This window comes from Caretta caretta, chromosome 18, assembly GCF_965140235.1.
Source record: "Caretta caretta isolate rCarCar2 chromosome 18, rCarCar1.hap1, whole genome shotgun sequence".
In the NCBI taxonomy this organism is placed as follows: domain Eukaryota; kingdom Metazoa; phylum Chordata; order Testudines; family Cheloniidae; genus Caretta; species Caretta caretta.
In genome coordinates, this window is record NC_134223.1 from 10,994,136 (window position 1) to 11,011,645 (window position 17,510).

At 40.6% G+C, this 17,510-nt stretch overlaps 1 protein-coding gene across 8 annotated transcripts in view; it reads right to left on the bottom strand.

The window, feature by feature from the left end:
• The window catches only part of VPS13D (vacuolar protein sorting 13 homolog D), a 195,532-nt gene that overhangs the window by 36,028 nt on the left and 141,994 nt on the right, over positions 1-17,510 (bottom strand). For all 8 annotated transcript variants that reach the window (XM_048825360.2, XM_048825358.2, XM_048825355.2 and 5 more), the window contains 2 exons: positions 12,864-12,996; positions 10,602-10,797 (listed from right to left, as the gene is read on the bottom strand). In XM_048825360.2, the coding sequence (XP_048681317.2) occupies positions 10,602-10,797; positions 12,864-12,996 (329 nt within the window). The remainder of the gene's footprint in view (positions 1-10,601; positions 10,798-12,863; positions 12,997-17,510) is intronic.

Sequence of the window (17,510 nt, forward strand, 5' to 3'; positions counted from 1 at the left end):
GCTATGACTTGTGTCCCTCTCTAGTTAGATTGATTATGAGAAAATATATCATAACAAAGGTTATTAACCTCAAGGGAACGCAAAGGAAAGAAATCCCATTGCCCGAGTCATTTACAAATCACACTGCTAAAGTAGTCAAGAATATACTGTAAGCAACAGTTCCTCATTGGCACAAGAGACTGGGTATTAGCTCATAAATCGGTTTCACCTCTAGTTTCTAGGTGAATTTTTGGGTGGGGTTTAAAAGAGCAGATGATGGATAAGATCTCATAAAGGGACCTGAGCCAAAGCCCACTGAAATCAATGGAAAAACTGTTGTTGATTTCAATGGGCTTTGAATCAGGCCCCAGGTTAGGGAAGGATTTCCAGGCGTAAGGGTCAACATAAAAGAAATCATTAAGAGGGAGCAAGTTAGATAGGTATATAGGTAAACAAGTTTATCTCCTGCTCAGTCAGGACACAGGCAGAATGCCAAACAAAATGACTTGTTTCAGGGACAAGTGCCCTAGTAAGGGAGTACTCTCTCTGAACATTAATTATTAACTCATAAACAAGCATGACAACTTTAGATTAAAACAAGGGGCATGTAGGGACACTCCTGACAGAATCTTAAATGAGCTCTCCCCTTCTGTAGCAGATTAATGATTTTGCCACCCCTAGGCCCTGAAATAATTGCTGCCCCCATATGAACTTGTGAACGGCACTAACTGATACAACAAAGGAGTCTATTTTGCACATTTTTGCTGTCGTTTCATTTTCCCTTTCTTTCTTTTGTATGGCATTTCTTTTTAAACTGAGAACCGCTTAATTTCTTCCTTCCGGTCATCATATTAACGTTTAGAATTGTCGCGAGTATGTTTACTAAATGGCGTCGCGCCGTCCTTGGTGGTTTCAATACACCGCTGATTGGTATGCGCTGATCGGTAGAATCGCGCTGATTGGTAGAATCGCGGCGTCACTGATGGTTCGGTTTGGTGCACAGTTACAATATGAACAAATGACGACACAGGCCTCCGACAGACAGTGGGGCTTGTGCAAAAAATGCCGCGGTTACAAAAATGCTGCTATTATAAATTTGCCACCCCTGCAAATTTGTCGGCCGAGGTGACAATACGCCATTGCTCCCCTTCCCACGGGCTTTATACGCTATGTGGTATTATGTGCACACTCTTCCTCTTTCCTTCTATTTCTACTCCCATGCGCTCTTTTAATTCTGCTGCTGTTGCATGATGAAGAACTGCAGGGCTGAACAATGAGATGGACACATCAGAGATAACTACTCCCTCTTCTCCACCTATGCCTCTTTATCGACAGTTTGAACGTTACAGTCCTACTGGCTGACACGAAAAGGGGTAGCGGAGAAGGCAAAGACATATAATTTTTTTTTCCATTTTAAAGGCCATTGGGTCACTCACTGACATTGTCTAAGAACCAAGATCTTACTGCACAGCTACAGAGCACTGGCATTAAAATGACAAAATGGAGAATTTTAATTACTTGCCTCTCTTCTGGGATAGAACCCAATACATATCCATAAGAGAATTTTCTACTACACATTAAGGCTAGCCATAACTAAAGTGCTCCCAACTTAACACAGTCCAACAAACCTGTTAGAACTGGGTAACCCCATGAAGTAGTCCTTTGCTTCTACTGACATTTCAGAAAGTGAATTCTTTATTTTCAGTCTCACGTTGCTGATATTAAAAAAACAACACAGTTCAATAACTAAGGAAAAGTCTCTGGTCAGAGTTAAGCTGCTTTGGCAGAAGTCTGAGTGAAAGCCATAATGGCAATTTCCTGTATTGCATGTGGTTGTGGTAGAAAAAGGGATTTCAAATAAAGATCTCCAAAAGGCCACAGGCATGTATCCAAGATTACTAAATATCAGAAAATTCCTTTTACTACCCTGTGAATTACAGGAAAAAGTTTTAATGCATGTTTTCTTAACTAACAAAAGTACTGTAGCATGCACTAAAGCAAGCAGATTTTTAGAAGATAGCTTTCTGAATATATCTATTCAATTACAGGATAGTTTTCTTGTTCTGGATTGAGTTTTTTGGCAGTATACAACACAAATGTGGAAATAATCAGAACCGCTGTATGTGACACTGCAGTACTTAGAAGAAAATATAAAACCCACTCAAAATAAAATATCAAATCATACACATTAGTTGCTAATAAATTAAATGTATGCTGTACTGTCAAGATAGATTTTCTTTTAATATCTTCCCAGTGCTCTGACATTTTAAAAAATTAAGCCAGCTGTCCTTTCTTGTTTCATAAAGAACAGAATTAATGTTAAGTTTATCTCCAGCAAAACAATAATTAAGTTTGTTTTTCTTCACAAATTAAATGAGTTTATGCTTCAGAAGTTCAGACAGCTTATGCAATTATAGCATTTCTTTCTTCTGAAGAAGTTCATCAGGAGGTCAGGCTTTTTAAATACAACCTGCTAAAAGTACATGAAACATTTTTAAACTGGCACCATATGCTATAAAAACCACCACTTATCCTAGCCTCCATGGTTTGGCTTCATGCTCCCACCACAGTTTGTGCTAGCTGGGTGTGTCGCAACATAGATTAATGGATTTTAAAGGCAGAAGAGACCCATTATGATCAGTTAGTCTGACCACCTGCATAACACGACCATAGAAGTTCATCCAGTAATTTCTGCTTGGAACTCAATAACTTGTGCTGAAACTAGAGTGTGTGTTTTAGAGAGGCATGCAATCTTGATTAAAGACTTTGAGTGATGAGTCTACCACATCCAGTGGTAAACTGTTCCAATGGTTCATTACCTACTCTATAGAAAATGTGCACCTTATTTCCAGTTTGAATATTTTAGCTTCAACTTCTAGCTATTGGATTTTATATGCTTGCTATGGTACCAGAGAGGAACAGAAAAAGACAGCATTATTTTAGGGCAGTGATACTCAGAGCTCAGTGATTCAAGAGTCAAATTAGCAATCAGAATTACCCAAAAGAGCCACACTAGTATGAATTCATTGTTTCATTTACTATATAATTCTCACAGCAAAAATGACTGACCAAGTATATTATTTTATCAACTACAATTGGTGATAACATAGTAAAAGCATCCTGACTGGTTAATAATTAAATCACACAGTGTTTTAATATTGTGTGCTGCAAAGAGCCGCAGGACACACGTTAAAGAGCCACTTGCGGCTTGTGAGCCTCAGTCTGAGTATTGCTGCTTTAGGGGTTCGGAAATGGAATGTCCTCCCATCCTTAAATATTTGGCAGATTTAACACTTAACTTTACAGTTCTCATTTTGCACAGATCTTTTGCAAGGGAACTTTTAGTAATTTATTGCGATGTAGCACGTGTCACTTTTAAGAGAAGAGGAAATGTAATGCCTGACCCACTCAACTCACTCCCAACACCCAATTGACTTAGAGGTATGTTGGGATAACATTAAGATCACTACAGGAAATTCCAGCCTTAAAAGCGATACTTCTCACAAATGAGGTACTGTGACCATGCAGGCCAATAAATATGTTGTTCAAAACTATACTACTTAAAGTTGATTCATTCATTACACTTGTCTCCATCCAGGTTAGCTAGCATTGCTATACTAATAGCAATACCATACTAACTGATATCTAGCAGTTTCCATTAAACCAGTGATGGTAATTTAGAGCCAAATGGTGAAGGGAAAAAGTATGTCTCATTTCCAGCAACGATATTAAACTACCATGACCAAGAAATGGGTATTTTTTTCCCATCAGACAGTCTAATAGAAAACGAAGCCTGCACTTTCACAACTTTATTTACAGAAAATATTTTTTTTTATAATTTCTCAGGAACTGGTAAGAGCCTTACATAAGCTGCACTATAATGAGCAATGTACTGTTTTAGGCTTCTGAGAATTAGGGATTATTTAGAGTTCAGCCAAACAGAAGGAAAAAAAGACATCACTTGGAATACAATTTTCTGTGCTGTGGTGGAGGCTTAGCTATACTTAAGAGGGCAGCAGTGATGTTTCAGTTGCTTTTCAAAATATTTTGTGACCATAAGCAGCAATCATAAAACCAGCCATCTAGTACACACTTTGTGTAGGAGGTGACTGAATTTCCATTCTAAGAAGTTTTATTTTGGTTCCCTCTCTTAAATCTGCAAATAAAGGAATATCCACCTTGAAACTGGGGGGCTAAGTTTGTAGCTTAGTTAGATTTTTCTGCCAAACTGGAGTTCAGTTGGACAAAGCATTCATGAATGACACCCAAAGAAGGGAGGTACGAAGAGTTCAAAAATAATTTTAATGAATTTTTATAGCCAATAATAATAATGTTGATGAGAAGGAGAGAGATAAATCATCATTTACTGTACTTTCTAGAGCACAGAATAAAAAAAGAGTATACTTTTACACACATTTAGCATTTTAAAGCATAAGTCAGCTTTTATTTTTTGGACAAGCTAATTTAGTGTTGTGAACTGAGGGGGGAGAGGTGACACGTTTCATCCAGGTCTGCTACATAGACACTGGGGAGGAGCAGAAGTCCTCACACCTCTGTGAACCATGGAAGGCCAGCAGCAAAAGATCTCTACTACTACAGCAGACACTTAGCAAGTCTGCTTGGGGGAAGAAAGAGATGGTGAGGGGCATTTGCCCATTTCCTGCTGGCAGCTTATGAGACATAGCAGACCCCATATGGAATGTAGAAGGCTCTTCAGCTCCCTCCTTCTCCAACCCTCAACATGACTTAGGAATCTAGCTGGGGGCCGTACTAGGGTTGCCAATGTCTAATCACACAAAGGCAAACACCCTTGCCCTGCCCTCTTCAGAGGCTGCTTCCCCTCCCTCTGTCGCTTGCCCTCCCCCACCCTCACTCACTTTCACCGAGCTGTGGCAGGGGTTTAGGGTGCAGGAGGGGGTGTGGGCTCTGGGCTGGGGACGAGGGGTTTGGAGTGTGGAAGGGGGCTCCAGGCTGACCCTGGGGCGGGGGTTTGGGGTTCGGGAGGGGGCGAGGGCTCTGAGAGGGAGTTTGGGTGCAGGAGGGGGCTCAGGCCTGGGGTTGGGGTGTGGGCTCCGGCCGGGCAGCACTTTCCTCAGGCGGCTCCCGGTTGGTGGCACAGTGGGGTAAGTCAGGCTCCCTGCCTGCCCTGGCTCTGTGCTGCTCCTGGAAGTGGCCGGCACATCCCAGTGCTGGGGTCTCTGCGCGCTGCCTGAGCACCGACTTCGCAGCTCCCATTGCCCAGGAACTGCGGCCAATGGGAGCTGCGGGAACAGAGCCTGCTTTAGCCCTGCTGTGCCACCGACTGGGAGCCACCCGAAGTAAGCAGGGCCAGGGGACTTGGTGTGCTGCCCCCTCCACACGCCACTCCCAGAAGCAGCCAGCACATCCCTGTGGCCCCTGAGGGGGGTGGGGGAGGGTGTGTCAGAGGGCTCTGTGCACAGCACCGCTCCGATAGGTCCCATTGGCCGCAGTTCTCAGCCAACGGGAGCTACGGAGTCAGTGCTTGGGGCACGGGCATAGCGCAGAGACCCCTCTCCCTCCCAGGGGCACCAGGGACATACCAGCCGATTCCAGGAGTGGCGCAGGGCCAGGGCAGGCAGGAAGTCTGCCTTAGCCCCACTGTGCTGCCGGACTTTTAGCACCTAAAATCCCCCCGTTTGGCTTCAGTAGCCTCCGGGAGACAGGGACTGATTCAGGGAGACTCTTGGCAAAACCAGGAGTGCTGGCAACCCTAGGCCACACGTGCCTTCCTGAGCGTGGTACTTCCTGAACAGCTTATTTTGGTTTGTTGCGGACTGATAAGCCTATTAAGATAAACAGGAAGAGGGCAGGCCACTGAAAAGTACCCAGTGGCTTGCAGGAGAGCTGCCCACTAACTCCTCTTACAGCTTATAGGGAGTGGAGAATGCAGGAGGCCCATAAGGCTTGGAAGGTTAAGGGAGGGACCTCAAAGGTTTGTCAGATGCACGCACTTACCCAAGGTGTAGCCCCACTCCTGTGCACAACCATTAAAAGGCAGGAAATTTAAGATTAAGGTTAACCCATTCATGTGTAAGCTCACAGTTAAGATACCCAAGCCACATTAATTCCATCACCTAATTGGAATTGATATAAGCAATCACTTGAAGAATAACAAACAGTTCCAACTTTTAGGTACCACAAAAACTAGAATGCTTGATTCCTGATCACGCACAGCTTGTACCAACTACAACCTCATTTACTGTCAGACATACTTGACAGAAAATTTCCTATTACACTAATAGCATACTGAAGACATAACTCCCCACTCCTACATCACAAAAATGACAACAGATGGAAGTTCTAAAAAATGCTCCTTTACTCATAGCAGCAATTCACCTTATATACTTAAAATCAGCTATTGAGATTCTACAGAAGATTTTTCTAGGTATCTGGCCATGTGTGCCCCCCCTGCATCTGAGATCAGAATGGGATCTCAGCACTGGAATAGTGTCAACCACAGACTGAGTCCATCCATGACAGTAAACTTACTTTAATTCATACTTTGCAAGGTTAAACAACACTAATCAGATCAGCTTGAACATTTTTATTTCTGTATACTTCTTAACTCGGAACAGTCATGGCCCAGCACACGTAGAGCAGAAAGTGCAATCTGAGCCAGCAGATTCAGCTTGGAACAGCATTTTATTTTGATTCCAAACCACACATAGCTGAACAGTTAACAAATGCAACAGGGGGCTATTGGTACACAACAGTCAAAACAAGTCCAAATCCTTTGTTGTTCTTCTCCCTGTCCTCCAATGAACAATTTAGGTGCTTGATTATATATGAGAATCAGAAAGAAAAGTGGGTGGGGGGTTCTTTTATGAACTTTTGCAACATAAGTGTAGTTGAGTGTATTTTAATGTATAAGGTCTATACATCTGTGATTAAAATCTTTTTGTGAAAAACAAATACAGTCACACCTGTGTAAAGAGGCTTCCTAAATTAATTACTAGAAATATTTTTTTCTTTAAGAAAGGTTTATGGGTCAGTGGATAGTCACAGGACTGTTGCAACAATACAAGATTTCTGTGTACTGGACACATTTTTGTCCTGCACTCATTATATTTAGATGCCTTATATGGTTTCTGATATTCATTTACTATGCAACTAAACTAGGATTTTTTTCATTTGCCAAGGATTGCAAATTGCATGAAGATGAACTTCACCTCATGCTGCTGTAGGTCCGTGACAAACAAAAGTTATTCCAAACTCGGTGGAAGCTCAGCTCTGGTTCGACTCATAGAAATTTCCTAATCTGTACTCAGTCAACAGCCATCAGCAGGAGGGCACTGTGCGACACAGGCACATGGCAGGTGGATAAAGCTAGCTTTTGCCTGCAGTCTATTTTCTCATCTGTCACGCAACCTCATCACTATTGGAAATTCATGAATGCAGATATGTATTTCAATTTAATGCACACATTGTATGCATGCATGCACATCATGATATACTTATTTTCATAAAACAGTGCAACCTTCATAATAATTTATTTAAAAAAAAAAGAGTATAGCCATGTTTTCTTAAAATGCACTCTGAGACTGCTTAGGTTAACACATCAGTTATTTTGCTTGAATGTGTCCCCAACCTCCTCCTTGTCTGAGACAGAACATTTCTAATCATACTCTAGATGGGTTTTTTCTTTAAATCCCTCTTTACTTATCCAAACTATGGTCCCTGGCATTTTAATTCTACACATTAAACTAAGTCCCAAGTGCATAAAACTATATGCTAACTGCTCCCATTCCCTTCCCAGCCCCCAACATGCTCATTTAGTCGTGGCTCAAATTTACTGTTACATTTGATGCAGGTAAAGTGTGGGGCCCTATTATACAAAAATTCATCATTACCGACAAAAGATGGGCTAACTGAATCTTACGAGTCTTAACATTAATTCTTTTTATATTTATTACATTCATCGGCAGTTAAAAAGCCTGGTGCATTTGGAACACTTCCTACTTCCACAACAAAGTATGTCTAGGTTTGAATTCTTATGAGTTTCCTGCACCTCATTCACACTTCATCAAGCTTATTGTTCCTTACTGAAATAGTGGTGGCAGACACATCAGGATTCTGAGTGTGGCATAATAAAATGGAGGAAATGGAAAAACCAAATGGAAAGACTAAAAAAAAACATTCTGAAAATCACAAAGTAAATATACCTAGATTTTTTAAACCCCCTGTTGTGCAGGATCTTGTACAACAGACAGAGTTCTAAGGCATACAGTAACACAGCACAGCATCAATAAACAGGAACTGAATGCCACTTAACCACTGGAAATAAAATGTTTATTCTCTTAGATCCAACTCTCTGGACCTCTCCTATTCTTTCCCCTTTTCCTCATTTACTTTGCCATTATTATTTTCATCAGTTTTGTAAAACATTTATCTTAAACATGTTTAATATAATTAAATATTGATTTCTGGTAGTGCCCACAACATGCAAGCCACTGAACACACACAGAAAGGCATAGTGTCTCCCCAACAGAAGGCATACAGAGCCCCTGCCAAAGGAATAAAGGTGATCCTGGAGTGGTGGAGGCGGGAACGGTGGGCACAAAAACAGAGCCCTTGCTATGGCAGGAAGGTAAAAAGGAGGGGGGACAGAGAACCCTTGGTTTGGGGGGAGGTGGGAATCGGTGCACACTGAGTCCCTGGCTTAGAGAGGAAGGGAGGAATGGAGGGCATGGGGAAGGGCAGACAGAACTGCTGGCACATGGGGAGAACGGAGGATCCTGATATGGAAAGAGAAGTAAATGGGGGGTACATGCAGCTGGGCTCTGGGGTTAGAGTGTCTGGGCTGGGGGTTGCCCCGCAGCTGGGCTCTGGGGTTAGGGGCTGCAGGTGTCTGGGCTGGAGGGATGCCCCATGACTGGGCTCAGGGGTGAAGGGCGGGTGTCTGAGACCAGAGGGGCAGAGTTTTCCCCCAAAACATACCCAGCTGGCACATGTGACACACCTAGACTGAGGCACCCAGTAAAAGCATAACAGAGAAACAGGAACCGGGTTGTTGCACGGGTTTCTTTAACTCTTTACTCCTGGGGGAATCTTTATTGCTATCCGTATTGCGACAGACATACTTTCTGACAGACATTTTGGAATAAATTACCAAAATAACTGAAACTGGCTTGATTATATTGTGTTATTTTGATAAATAAAATATGCATAATTTTGCAGAACTGTAAAATATTGTGCACAGAATTTTTAATTTTTTTGGAAAAAGAAAAGGAGTACTTGTGGCACCTTAGAGATGATGAAATCATCAGATCAGATACATCTGATGAAATGAGCTGTAGCTCACGAAAGCTCATGCTCAAATAAATTGGTTAGTCTCTAAGGTGCCACAAGTACTCCTTTTCTTTTTGCGAATACAGACTAACACGGCTGTTCCTCTGAAACCTAATTTTTTTGGCACGGAATTCCTCCAGGAGTAATGTGTGCACATGCACAATCTCACACACATACATATTCTTAGTAAAAACTGATTTTGCAAAAGAAAAATAGAAGGGATGTCACTATTACATTATCTTCAGAACTCTTCAGCTTCTTTAAAACACCTGTTTTCCTATGAATTCTTAATTGAAGCCTAAAGAAGAACATTTTTAGTTCCATTCTGCATCAGGACACCAAGATGGCAATTTCTTTTTTATTATATTTAAGCTCTTCAGACTCTCTTTTTCCTGATTTATTCTAATATAATGTAGCAATACTGCACGCAGATGTGGTCGCCCCATCTCAAAAAAGATATATTCGAATTGGAAAAGGTTTAGAAAAGGGCAACAAAAATTATTAGGGGTATGGAATGGCTTCCATATGAGGAGAGATTAATAAGACTAGGACTTTTCAGCTTGGAAAAAGAGACAACTAAGGGGGATATGATAGAGGTCTATAAAATCATGACTGGTGTGCAGAAAGTAAATAAGAGTGTTATTTACGCCTTCTCATAACACAAGAGCTAGGAGACTTCAAATGAAATTAATAGGCAGTAGGTTAACAAACAAAAAAGGAAGTATTTTTTCACACAACACACGTCAACCCGTGGAACTCCTTGCCAGAAGATGTTGTGAAGGCCAAGACTATAACAGTGTTCAAAAAAGAACTAGATAAATTCATGGAGGATAGGTCCATCAATGGCTATTAACCAGGATGGGCAGGGATGGAGTTGCTAGCTTCTGTCTGCCAGATGCTGGGAATGGGCGACAGGGGATGGATCACTTGATGATTACCTATTCTGTTCATTCCCTCTGAGGCACCTGGCATTGGCCACTGTCAGAAGACAGGATACTGGGCTAGATGGACCTTTGGTCTGACCCAGAATGGCCATTCTTATGTTCTCAGTAATGAGAATCTCCTATATTACACTGTAGCTTTTCTGTACCAATTTTACTAGTACACAAGGCCACATTAGTGAGTCTACAAATGCAGTATTTCAAAAAGGAGGTAATTAAATAAACTAGAGGCAACACTAATAATACACAGTCAATTTTACAAAATTACAGTGCCTTTGGGTTAGGAGACAAAACCATGATAAAATTGCAAAAGGTTTTGCAATATGGCTTTGTAGACAGTTTATTGATAAGAAATGTAAAGTGTTCACTGACCTGGGGCCACTAAGACTTGCAGTGTCTCTCACTGCCTGCGCTGTTTCAGAAGCAAAATCAAGGGCACCAGCCATTGGTTTGGTTACTGTGCCAACCAGCCCTTTCCCAAGGCCTGATATGAAACCACTGACTCCTCCTTCAGTTTTGACACCTTCTACTGTTGAGGTTATGACACTTGTTAATCCACCAATGATACCTAGCAAAGACAACAAAACCTGTAAGTGGACCAACTGCTTTGCCACTAAAAATAAAACGACAGGATGTTATTACAGCTGACAATGTTAAATGATTTACTTTTTTGAAAGTTCTTGATCAAGTGAAAGCATGCTACCCACTTAATGCAGCACATGAAAAGTCCGATTATGAATGAATGTTTTTTATTAATCTAATAATATAGTCTTATATTTGTATAGGGCATTTTATCCTGAAGCTATACATACACAAAAGTATTTTGTCTACTGCTCAAGTGAAGCCATCTCCAACAGTGTGACAAGGATTTAACAGAACACAAAATATCACACAACAGCTTAGGACAGGAAATGAAAAATACTGTGTTCAGTTGGAAATACAAAGAGAAATTTAAGCAGGCAAAGCGTAATTACCCAAAGTGGAATTTTGACCAGGACACTGGGGACAGGCATCTCATTCTTGCAAAACATTAATGTCCATGAGAACCTGGCCCACAAGGGGTTAGGAACTTAAAAGGGAGATCCTCAGCTGGTATCAACTGACATAGCTCCACTGACTTCTTTGACTGCCCTACAGATTTTACATCACAGCCAAAAGACAGTAAACATTGTGATGTTGGAGGTTTGAACAGTATTGTTGGTACGTAAGTTCTGGAGTCGAGAAGCATATAGCATATGCTATGTTTAATTGTTTCATTTGGGTAACTTTGCCATACAGTGGAGTATTTGGGAAAACTACAGTTCAACAGATAGAATTTAAGAGTCAACTGCTTCTTCGAAGAAATGAAAATCGAAAACATTAAAAAACCAAAAACAAACAAAAAGATTCAAGTCAAAGAAGCTAATCAGCTAATGAATGTTTCTAACTGACTCTTCATTAAACAGTCTATATTTCAGATTTCACATATTGCTAGCAACGTAATTTATACCTGATTTTAGAACATACTAATGTTCTGTAACTGGAATAACCAAAATGCTTTGCATTCAAAGGGAAGTCTAATGTGATCCATTTAGAACTTCACTGCTTTCTTTTTCATAGAAATTTTTTTATCCCTGCAGTAAGTGAACTACAAGAGTTAGATATGGAAAGAACTTACAGAAATGAACCTTTTCCATTTTTGGGCCATCACCTCTCTCAAGTGATGGGGCTTCAACTACCTAGAATACTATTTCAGTCTAATCCTGGAGACTGAATAAACACATTTCCCCTAATTGTACATTTCTTAAGTACGAGACTTTTTGATAATCATACAGACTGCATTTGAAATTGCACCAGTTTAACTAATGGTGCAATTTTAAACAAATTTTAAGAAACTGATATAAAATACAGTATGAATATTCAAATGATTTAAGCCTGGCTTATATCGATTTAGCTTAATCAGCAGAGAATCGACTCAAGCTAAATTGACATTAGCCTGTCTTCAATCAAATTAAGACTGTCCACACTGTCTTTTGCACCAGTTTAAATAAACTGTTTTTTAAGACAGTTGAAAGTTAAACAGGTGCGACTTTGAACACAGACAAGCTTAGGGCCGGATTGTGCAAGAAAACTGGAATCTGTGGGAACTGAGTGCAAGAGCGATACACTCATTCATTCATTTGTACCACTGGCTGAATATTATCTTATTATTTGTCACTTACAAAGAGATTGTTTGTAAGCATATTTTTGAACTGAGTGCAAGAGCGATACACTCATTCATTCATTTGTACCACTGGCTGAATATTATCTTATTATTTGTCACTTACAAAGAGATTGTTTGTAAGCATATTTATGAACCTATGAAGAAATTAGAAAATTTGGCTGATCTCTTTCCTAAATTTAGTTTTGATATCCAATAGTACAATTAAATAGGACATTCTCAAATCTAGGTGCCTCTGCCAAAATGAAAAACACAATTAAATTAAAAGGAAAGCCAGCAATTGCTCCATTACGTTAAGCCACATGTAACCAACCAGTGTGGAGTGGTTTAAATTGAACTGCATTGTTTTTCTGAATCCTATCACTTTGGAACCACAGTGACAGACATAAAGCAACTGATATTACAGTAGCGTAATCTATTGATGCACAAATTACCATGAGCAAGTCCATGGATCCCAGCTATGAGATGTTCTCCACTGGTTGCGCCATGGTATCGAATGTACTCTCGTTCAGTTTGATGTCGGTTATCCATCGTCTTTCCCAAACCATCTGATAAAGTTCCAGCAAACTACAGTAAGAGAAACAATGGGAAATTTAAAAAAACAAACAAACAAAAAAAACCCCCAGAATTCTAAATTATTAAGATTTGTTGAAACAAGATCTGTGTTTAATTTTTAAACTCTCCTTTTTATTGCTTTATTTTAAATATTACTATAGTGCTAAAGACCAGAATTTGTCCAGTTCTCAATATCTGCATGTCACACTTACATGGCAGCATGAAAAGAGAATTTTTCGTTGTTTGAAGGTATGCATCCACAGCCTAATCCCATAATCACTATGTCTTATAGTCAGAAAGGCCATATCTGCATTAGTATTTTCCTTAATACTGCCCCACAGTTATCATTCCACTAGAAGTAGCACCAGTGTAAGGCCAGCCACTTGTATCTTAATGTTATTTAGCCCATGTTGGTTAAAACATCGTTGGCTATTCCACACCAGAGTTTCACTCATTACAACCATCAGTGGATCCGCACCAATGGCAGCACAGTGGTGGGAAGTTTTAAGAAAAGTGTTACTCCAATGGTCTGGAATTAGAGGAAATTTTTTAAGTAGTACGATGATAACTTGCATCAACTATACAAATTTCTACAAATGATATTTGATTTTGTTAAGTATTTCGGTGTACTTTTTAAAAATAAATATTTGCAGAAGTCATCTAGTTTTTCTCCTTTGGAATGCTAAATGATTTAGGGTCCAATCTTGCTCCTGTCAAAGTCAACAGAGTGTTGCCATTGACTTCAGCAAGAGCAAGGTTGAATCCTGTGGCTATGTTTACACTATCTTTTTACATAGGCAGCAAAATAGGTCAACCTATTTTCCCCCAGCCAAATGTACTAACTCAACGTTGCTTTATATATACACCAAACTGAGCTGTATAGCATATAAAGTAAATTAGTCATTTCATTAAAAAAATATTCAACAATACATAGCCAACATATATTCTGGTCAAATGGAGTTAAAGTATGTTTGCAGGCACAAATCAGGAGAGGATCTCATGGATAAGCATGAACTCTCACTGTAGATATTTTATCAGAAAAGGATTGAGAAAGAACATTAACTTGTGTTTTGTCATTATGCAATTTGAAAAGTTCTAGACTGACAGTAAATAAGAAATCACATCTATGCCTAACAATTGTAGTCAAGTGAACAAATGAAAAACGAAAAAACTGCTAAATATAATTAACTTTCTGGTGAAACCTCTCCCAAAACAAGTAGTTAAATGCCAGTGACCCTAGTGTAACCTTTCAGAAAACTCACTGGAATGTTATTTAGACATACACCTATCCTTTTGCAGAGATATGTGAAAGCCTTCAAGGCAAACACTCCCAGAAATATTCTTGTACTAGTGTACTTTACATTTTGTAGCAAGTTAAGAAGCTATTTAAATACATTTGAGTAATGGGGTTTTAAAGTGGATTTATTTTACAGCTGGTAGGGTAGCATGCCATGTTTAGGGAAAGGTGCAGAATGATCCAGAGGTAGATGGCTATGTTGACAGACACATGTGTACTGCAGCACAGAACGAAAGTTTGAACTAATCTAAGGGAAATCTCAATGACTGTAATGAAGACACGTGCAGAACCACTATAAAATTACTGACCTCTTTTCTAATTATATACCTTTTATGTTATAAATGAAGGGCTAAGACACTTCTAATACGAGCAGGAGTTATGAAAACGCTGACCATTACTGAATGAAGATACTGAAAAAACACCAGCTAGAGCAAAGGGTAGCTCACAGTCCCAGTGCTCTATTCATTCTTTAGTCACTTTAGATAAGATCACATCCCAAAGTTAAGCCAAACACAAAACAAAACAATCCCATACCCCTACCTCTAATTGAGAACGGTTATCAATGGATACCTAACAGGGACTCTGGTATTCAAAGAGCTGCTGCAAATGGTGTAGCGCAGTGGTCCCCAACCTTTCTTTGGGAATAGCATATTCCTATTCCCAGAAGACTGTGGAGGGCGCCTGACACCCCCGCCCCCTGCCGAAAAATGGCAACGCGTCTCGGCGGCATTTCGGCAGCGCGGTGTCCTGCGGGCACACGCAACTGCCCCGGCGGGTGCCATTGCGCCCACGGGCACCGCTTTGGGGAGCCCTGGTGTAGCGCCACTTCTGGGCCAGAGAAATGAGCACTGACTGGTGGGATTGCGTCATTATGCAGGCTTGGGACAACGAGCAGTGCCTGCAGAACTTTCGGATGTGCAAGGCCATATTCCTGGATCTGTGCGCAGCGCAACCCCCCGCCTTCTAGTGCGGGGACCCCCAAATGAGAGCTGCACTTACAGTGGAGAAGAGCGTAGTGATCACTGTGTGGAAACTTGCAACGCCGGACTGCTACCAGTCAGTGAGAAATCATTTTGGAAATTCAGTGTGGGGACTGCTGTCATGCAAGTGTGCAGGGCCATTAATGGTGTCCTACAATGCAGGACTGTGACTCTGGGCACTGTACAGGACACAGTGGATGGATTTGCAGCAACGGGGTCCCAAACTGCAGTGGAGAGATAAGCAGCATACATATACCTTATTTTGGCACCAGATCACCTGGCCACAGAGTACATCAACAGAAAGGGTGACTTTTCTATGGTGATGCAAGAATTGGTGGATCACCGACATCAGTGCTGACTGGCCAGCGAAGATGCATGACGCTCGCATCTTTAAGAACACAAGAGGGTTCAAAAAGCTACAAGCTGGGACTTTCCCTCCTGACCGGCAGGTTACCATTGGTGATATCGGAATGCCAATAATGATTGTGGAGGACCCAGCCTACCCCTTGCTCATGAAGCCATACGCTGGCCACCTCTACAGCCCCAAGGAAAGATTCAGTTACCAGATTGGCAGATGCAGAATGACAGTTGCTTGTGCTTTTGGTCTGTAGTTGTGCCTCTTCTCCCCATAGGACCCAGAGATCCAATGTCTCCAGTCCACTCCAAGCTGGAGTGCAACTGGAGCATGGAGCCTGCACCGTCAGCTGGGCAGTTGCACAGAACAATGGAGAGCTGTTAGGTGTGCTTGCCGAACTGGACAATCAGGAAAAGGTATTTCAAAAATTTGTGGGGCTTTAAAGAGAAGGGAGGGCCTTGCAGTCTCCGTGATCCCTGGGCACTGGAGTTCACAATTGCGGATACAGACTAACACGGCTGCTACTCTGAAACCTAATGTAAGGATTAGGGCCCAAGTCTTCAGGCCCTTATGCACAGACGCAAATACAGTACAACAATCCATATTGAGATTAACATTTTCATGTTATAACAAGATCATTCAGAATAGCTAGATATTCCAATATTATACACTGACTATATTAAAAAGGAAATCTGTACCAAGTTAAGCAGAGAAGTGAAAGTATAACTATATTAAATCACATGTTGATGGATGACAAAGATGTCAAATGTTTATTCTTTTTAAAAAATAACCTTTCCTCAAGGTGTTTTGATCAGCAGCCATCAATGGGGGCAAGAGCATCAATTCCATGTCTCCCCCCAGTCCCCCAATTCTAGTAATTGCATACAAATTATGTGTACATACATGCTATCAATATAAAAATTGCCTGAGATCTTTGTTATAATAAGGTAAAAACTCAAAATAAGAAAGAAAATTTAGTTATGTGATGTGCTGACGCAATTTTTTCTTCTACTTACATCTGCAATGTTTTTAAAGGCTGTGCAATTTTTTGCTCGCTATAAGATTACTCAGCCGCAGCTCCTCCTTTCTTGCTAAGAAATGCAAACTATTCAAAGCATGATCCATTATCTCAACAAGCAGATTTTAATCATATGAATGAAAATTAAATCTCATGACTGTTCTTATGACTTAACCATATGGACTCAAAACAGAGCACCCAGTTCACTGGCTGAATTATTTTTAACCCCTTTCTGAACTTAATGTAGATGCTATTTTTGATTGGTCTACAAATACAAATAGAATTGAAACTATTCCATAACTGGGTGTTCCTCTAAAGGGTAATAGTTCGTTTTTACAGGGATTAGAAGAGTTACTATAAGGATTAAAGGCTCACACATGAAATGTGTATATATGTGGGAGCAGGCAGATTTTCTGCTGGCTCTAGATTTTCAGCCCACACCGAAAAATGTGCCATGAAACAGTTGTCAAGAACTGACCCTGAATGCCAAATTAGTTAGCTTGGTTGTGATGGTTGGTGCCAGCCAATGTGAATAGGACAAATTATAAATTATTATTAATGAAATGACCGGGCTTTCATAACAGCTGTCTGGGGAAAGTTTTTGCCCAGTCCAGAATGGCCAGCACAACAATCCAATTTTTCTGAATAAATAAGGCTTGTGTGTTCTCTCCTCACATTTTCCCCCTCCGATGAAAGGAGTCCACCATCTGTGTTAGTCAATAGCAATTCCTGTTTTAATACCTCGATATGAGAATTGTTTTCTTAGTAAAGCCGTAAGAGAAAAAAAATTCATAAATGGACTGGTTAAAAGTTCATCTTGTCATCACATGGCAATTTTCATACTCTCTCCATGAAGAAAGAAAAACAAGGTTAAAC